The sequence below is a fragment of the Salvelinus fontinalis genome, chromosome 35 (genome assembly GCF_029448725.1).
Source record: "Salvelinus fontinalis isolate EN_2023a chromosome 35, ASM2944872v1, whole genome shotgun sequence".
NCBI classification, from domain to species: domain Eukaryota; kingdom Metazoa; phylum Chordata; class Actinopteri; order Salmoniformes; family Salmonidae; genus Salvelinus; species Salvelinus fontinalis.
The window spans coordinates 37,407,803-37,414,877 of NC_074699.1; the positions used below are offsets into that span (position 1 = coordinate 37,407,803).

A 7,075-nucleotide genomic window follows, 5' to 3' on the forward strand; every position below is an offset into this window, starting at 1 on the left:
TGCGACAGTGGGTCCTGTGCTTTTTCACCAAGATCTGACTACTATTAATGATCTATTACACTGGGCGAACCTGTAATGCAGTACAATAATCCATATCACTGTGTTGCCTAAATAGATGTCCCTGACTGTATTGTGGGGCAATTCATTATCAGGTAGAAGAGAAAACCACCAGTAGTCCAGACCTCATAGGGACAGATCTGTATACCCCTGGACTAAATCATAACTTTAAAAAACTGTAGTTGAGGCTAATGATGATGTTGATGCTTTACAAAAGACTAGAGAATGGGTCAGAAATCCATTCATTTGGAACAAGAAGCATCAGCCTTGAGTCCAATTCCTCCATGGTCCTACCAAATGTATCCAACAGCACAAAAACCACCAGTTTGGCTGGTCATTATTAGTCTCTGAACACACCGCTGTATCTTTAAATGGGCCGATAAGTTGACAGGAGAACTAAGTTGAAGAAAGAGCGGGTCTGGACGGGCCTCCTACAGACAGGTTCGGCCAGACCCGCTAGTGGCATGGAGGGCTCCGCTCTGAGATGGGGATAGCTAGTGTAGCCTCGCTACTCCTTTATGGGTCTCTTTCCCATTCCCTCCATCCCCCTCACGACGCCATCTGTTTGTGGCATGGCACATAGAATGTGGAAGTCCAATAAAAGAGGACATTTTGTCTCCAGAGTGGCTGACGGAGACGGGCTGTTTGTTTACAAGCCGTTGTTAGCCGCCATAAAGATAACGACGCGTAAACAAGCCCGCTACACACCCGCGATACGCAGAGAAGCGTTTTCAGAGCGAATGAAAAGGACTTTGATACATTACGCTCGACTAGAGACCCAGTCGCCTCGCCGGCCGGTCGACTCGCTGTTTCCTCCTTTATTTCACCAATGAACAGATATTCAACTCACCTGGTTCCAAAAGAGGTTTATGGTGGCGAAGTGATTGTGTCGGCTTTTAATATGACAACACAGTTTGAACGTTGTGTCCCCGTTGACGGTGTACGTAGAGCAGGACGGAAGGAGGAAGGGATTGAAAGAGGGCTGACGTAAATGAATAAACAGAGACCTCCTCCTCCTCGCTGGCAGACAGGACAGACGTGCTGATACACTGACCTGGAGAATAGACACCTCGTTACTATTGACATATTACTAACATATAATACATGTACCACCTTTACTTTCGTTTTAGTCCTAGAACACATTCCGGTAGGCCAAACGGCTCCAACTCAAGGTCTGCCCCTGGCGGACTAAACCTCATTCCGCGGTGAAGGAAGTTGATGGTGAACTTCACCAACACAGTGGAGCAGAGACCAGGCTTTGCGGAATCTACCTCCGACTACATTGATTCGCTCAAGGTCAATACCACAACAAAATGTCAATCATGAAACACCTACCTTGTACCTATGTTTGTCCTCTGTAGTCGTGTGCCTTTCTTTGTTTGCTGAAATGTATACTTTTTCAATAAACATTCATCAAATACAACCAGCAACTTTTATTCTCGTTTCTGAAGGAAAGGGATGACATGACGTATGCATATGTCTCCAAATGCCATTGTCCAATCAAATCACACGCTCTACAGCTGGTGACAACCAATCATATTTAGATCATTACAGGCACCAGGAAACAATACATTTGTTGCATAACTGTATAGACATTTCTGTCCCGACTCTAGAGATACTGACAAATAACGAGACAAATCAGAGAAATAGACACGTGTTTTTTTTTTACAATCATTTTATAGCTTTCATTTACACACGTCATCGGATTTACATTGACACATGTTCTGAGTTTCCACTTCCGAGAAACAGAAACGAGCTAAAAGTCCGTGGTGGTTGTATTCACGTTTATTGAAAAAGTATGGATTTCAGCAAGCAAAGAAAGGGACGCAACTATTGTTACAAAGGTCTTCACCATGTGGAGTTTGGGTCTGCCGCAAGGTCTGTCACATGCAACCAATAGTGACAATAATTATTAACATTTTATTCTCATTACTCTCTATTTATAACTAATAATAATAATGAATAATATCCCATAAAGTCCTTGTTGGGCGTTATTAAGCCACCAGAGGGCGCTCTAGCACAATATACCCTGCAGACAGGCTTGGTGCAGACCATAGAGAAGAATAGAGGCCTCTAGTCGCCAAAAGGTAGTATTAATATTGGTTGTATTTAATATAGTTAACTGGGTGGGACTAATATAGGAGTCATGTACTATCGGTATCAGCCAATCGTGAAGACAAATGACTACTTCACTATGGAGATTGCCTCAATGGCGCTGCCCATGCTGTTATGCTATAATAGCAACAGATATAAGGATGAGTCCTCTATCTATCTCTATGGCGCAGGCCCACCGGTCCTACTGCCTGCCTTATAATTTTAGAAGGAGCTCCCTTCATGTTTAAAGGTTCAGTCTGATTCCGTTATGATCTATTAGGATTCTTCAGATATTCAGCAGCTATGATGGTTGTGACTGAACACTGAACTCTTGATGTGCATACAGTAGTCTAAAGACCCTTCTATAATGAATTTGATTTTATTATTATTTTTTAACTTTTATTTATTCAAGGTAGCCCAGTTGAGACCAGCGTCTCATTCCCAAATGGTGCTCTGAGAACAAACACCCGAATCCTAAACTGCCCTTGTGGTACCAGGGAAACATTTGTTGAGATCGGTGTGGAATAACTTGACTGGCCTGCACAGAGCCCTGACCTCAACCCAATCGAACACCTTTGGGATGAATTGGAACGCCGACTGTGAGACAGTCATTTCGCCACACCCGCAATAACATCTGCTAAACACGTTATGTGACCAATAAAATTTGATTTGATTTGAATCAAAATGCAAGGAATTTTGTAGGTTATTCCAACTAAGGGCGGCACTAAAACTAATGGATGAATTACCTAAATATGTTGAGACCAGAGGGACCTCAAGAGTTAACCAATCCTGCGAGCGGGTTTCGTAGCTCATTCTTTTATACATTAGCAACGAAGTTAGGTAATTGGAAGCTTGTGTAGTAGGTCTTGGTTAACAAAAAGGGAGTAATGGGACAAGAGTAGTGGCTGCTTCCAATGCTCCAGAGTCCAACGGCGGTGCACTGTACACCACTCTAGCCGACACTTGGCATTGTGCATGGTGATCTCAGGCTTCTGTGTGGCTGCTCGCCCATTGAAACGCATTTCACAAAGCTCCTGACAAACAGTTCTTGTGCTGACGTTGCTTCCAGAGGCAGTTTGGAAGTCGGTAGTGAGTGTTGCAACCGAGGACAGATGATTTTTACACTGTACATGCTTCAGCACTCAGCGGTCCCGTTCTGTGAGCTTGTGTGTCCTACCACTTCTCGGCTGAGCCGTTGTTGCTCATAGACGTTTCCACTTCACAATAACAGCACTTACAGCTGATCGGGGCGGCACTAGCAGGGCAGAAATTTGACTAACTGACTTGTTGGAAAGGTGGCATCCTATGACGGTGCCACGTTGAAAGTCACTGACCTCTTCACTAAGGCCATTCTACAGCCAATGTTTGTCTATGGAGATTGCATGGATGTGTGCATTGAAGGTCCCCAAGAACACGGTGGCCTCCATCATTCTTAAGTGGAAGGAGTTTGTAACTACCAAGACTCTTCCTAGAGCTGGCCGCCCGGCCAAACTGAGCAATCGGGGGAGAAGGGCCTAGGTCAGGGAGGTGACCAAGAACCCGATGGTCACTCTCACAGAGCTCCAGAGTTCCTCTGTGGAGATGGGAGAACCTTCCAGAAGGACAACCATCTCTGCAGCACTCCACCAATCAGGCCTTTAAGGTAGAGTGCCTAGACAGAAGCCATTCTTCAGTAAAAGGCTCATGACAGCCAGCTTGGAGTTTACCAAAAGGCACCTTAAGTCTCTCAGACCATGAGACCATAACTTGTTATTACTACAGCAGTGACTGATAACGTATTATTACTATAGCAGTGACTGATAACTTATTACTATAGCAGTGACTGATAACATATTACTATAGCAGTGACTGATAACGTATTATTACTATAGCAGTGACTGATAACTTATTATTACTATAGCAGTGACTGATAACTTATTACTATAGCAGTGACTGATAACATATTATTACTATAGCAGTGACATATTATTACTATAGCAGTGACTGATAACTTGTTATTACTATAGCAGTGACTGATAACGTATTACTATAGAAGTGACTGATAACTTGTTATTACTATAGCAGTGACTGATAATGTATTACTGTAGCAGTGACTGATAACATATTATTACTATAGCAGTGACTGATAACTTGTTATTACTATAGCAGTGACTGATAACATGTTATTACTATAGCAGTGACTAATAACTTGTTATTACTATAGCAGTGACTGATAACGTATTACTATAGCAGTGACTGATAACATATTACTATAGCAGTGACTGATAACATATTACTATAGCAGTGACTGATAACATATTACTATAGCAGTGACTGATAACTTATTACTATAGCAGTGACTGATAACGTATTACTATAGCAGTGACTGATAACGTATTACTATAGCAGTGACTAATAACTTGTTATTAATATAGCAGTGACTGATAACTTATTACTATAGCAGTGACTGATAACTTGTTATTACTATAGCAGTGACTGATAACATGTTATTACTATAGCAGTGACTAATAACTTGTTATTACTATAGCAGTGACTGATAACATATTACTATAGCAGTGACTGATAACGTATTACTATAGCAGTGACTGATAACTTGTTATTACTATAGCAGTGACTGATAACTTATTACTATAGCAGTGACTAATAATATGTTATTACTATAGCAGTGACTAATAATATGTTATTACTATAGAAGTGACTGATAATATGTTATTACTATAGCAGTGACTAATAATATGTTATTACTATAGCAGTGACTGATAATATGTTATTACTATAGCAGTGACTGATAACTTGTTATTACTATAGAAGTGACTGATAACTTGTTATTACTATAGCAGTGACTGATAACTTGTTATTACTATAGAAGTGACTGATAACTTGTTATTACTATAGCAGTGACTGATAACTTGTTATTACTATAGCAGTGACTGATAATAGTCTGGGAAGCCATTTGATTAGATGTTCAGGAGTCTTATGGCTGGGGGGTAGAAGCTGTTAAGGAGCCTTTTGGTCCCAGACTTGGTGCTCCGGTACCGCTTGCCGTGCGGTAGCAGAGAGAACAGTCTGTGACTGGGGTGGCTGGAGTCCTGGATGGCAGGAAGTTTGGCCCCGTTGATGTACTGGGCCGTACACACTACCCTCTGTAGTGACTTGTGGTCGGAGGCCGAGCAGTTGCCATACCAGGCGGTGATGCAACCAGTCAGGATGCTCTCGATGGTGCAGCTGTAAAACCTTTTGAGGTAAAACAGATGATAAACCTTTGGTTACTATTGTAAAGGAGGGTCTAACATATATGTAACAGTATAACTTTACGTCCGTCCCCTCGCCCCGACCCGGGCGCGAACCAGGGACCCTCTGCACACATCAACAACGGTTAGTTACTATTGTAAAGGAGGGTCTAACATATATGTAACAGTATAACTTTACGTCCGTCCCCTCGCCCCGACCCGGGCGCGAACCAGGGACCCTCTGCACACATCAACAACAGTTGCCCACGAAGCATCGTTACCCATCGCTCCACAAAGGCCACGGCCCTTGCAGAGCAAGGGGAACCACTACTTCAGGTCTCAGAGCAAGTGACGTAACCGATTGAAATGCTATTAGCGCGTACCCGCTAACTAGCTAACCATTTCACATCCGTTACATATACACCACCAAGGGTACAGAGACGGTTTACAAAACTTCTGAAATATGACTTGCAACTGAAGTACAGGCTGGGGAAAGAATTGTTAGTGGCAGACACATTGTCCAGAGCTTTTGACAGCTCAGAACCAAACCAGATATAGGAGCAGGACGAGACATGTAAACCCTATCAGAAAGAGTTGCCCCGTCTCAGATGAAACGTGGACAGTTACGAGTGTTTGCAAAAGGGGATTCAAGCCATAACATGCGGGGGGTCTATAACATGCGGGGGGTCTATAACATGCGGGGGGTCTATAACACGCGGGGGGTCTATAACATGCGGGGGGTCTATAACATGCGGGGGGTCTATAACACGCGGGGGGTCTATAACACGCGGGGGGGTCTATAACATGCGGGGGGTCTATAACATGCGGGGGGTCTATAACACGCGGGGGGTCTATAACATGCGGGGGGTCTATAACATGCGGGGGGTCTATAACATGCGGGGGGTCTATAACATGCGGGGGGTCTATAACATGCGGGGGGTCTATAACATGCGGGGGGTCTATAACATGCGGGGGGTCTATAACATGCGGGGGGTCTATAACATGCGGGGGGTCTATAACATGCGGGGGGTCTATAACATGCGGGGGGTCTATAACATGCGGGGGGTCTATAACATGCGGGGGGTCTATAACATGCGGGGGGTCTATAACATGCGGGGGGTCTATAACATGCGGGGGGGGTCTGTACAAGCCGTACCATAATGGTCAATACAGGATGAGCCATCTGCTTGATGGGATTCTGTTTAAGGGTTCAACTATTCTGATACCAAGTGTGTTACAGAAAAACACGCTGATCAAAATACAGTGGCAAGAAAAGGTCTGTGCACCTTTTGGAATTACCTTCTGCAGAAATAACCTCAACCAAACGTTTTCTGTAGTTACGGATCAGACCTGCACAATGGTCAGGAGGAATTTTGGACCATTCCTCTTTACAAAACTGTTTCAGTTCAGCAATATTCTTGGGATGTCTGCTGTGAACCACTCTCTTGAGGTCACGCCACAGCATCTCAATCGGGTTGAGGTCAGGACTGGGTCACACCAGAAGGTTGAGGTCTGGACTGGGTCACACCAGAAGGTTGAGGTCAGGACTGGGTCACACCAGAAAGTTGAGGTCAGGAATGGGTCACACCAGAAAGTTGAGGTCAGGACTCTGACTGGGTCACACCAGAAGGTTGAGGTCAGGACTGGGTCACACCAGAAGGTTGAGGTCAGGACTGGGTCACACCAGAAGGTTG

The 7,075-nt window shown here is 44.0% G+C and overlaps 1 protein-coding gene across 3 annotated transcripts in view; it reads right to left on the reverse strand.

Moving 5' to 3' along the window:
* LOC129834802 (zinc finger protein 710-like) overlaps positions 1 to 4,834 on the reverse strand; it is a 45,271-nt gene extending 40,437 nt beyond the window's left edge. Inside the window, exons 1-2 of one of the 3 annotated variants that reach the window (XM_055900088.1) lie at positions 1,393 to 4,834; positions 908 to 1,111 (exon numbers count right to left, since the gene is read on the reverse strand). In XM_055900088.1, coding sequence (XP_055756063.1) covers positions 908 to 1,111; positions 1,393 to 1,467 — 279 coding nt within the window. In that variant the 5' untranslated portion in view covers positions 1,468 to 4,834. Of the gene's footprint in view, positions 1 to 907; positions 1,112 to 1,392 lie in introns of those variants that run through there. The other 2 variants (XM_055900089.1, XM_055900091.1) reach the window with 2 other exon arrangements.
* Positions 4,835 to 7,075: the final 2,241 nt, after the last annotated feature.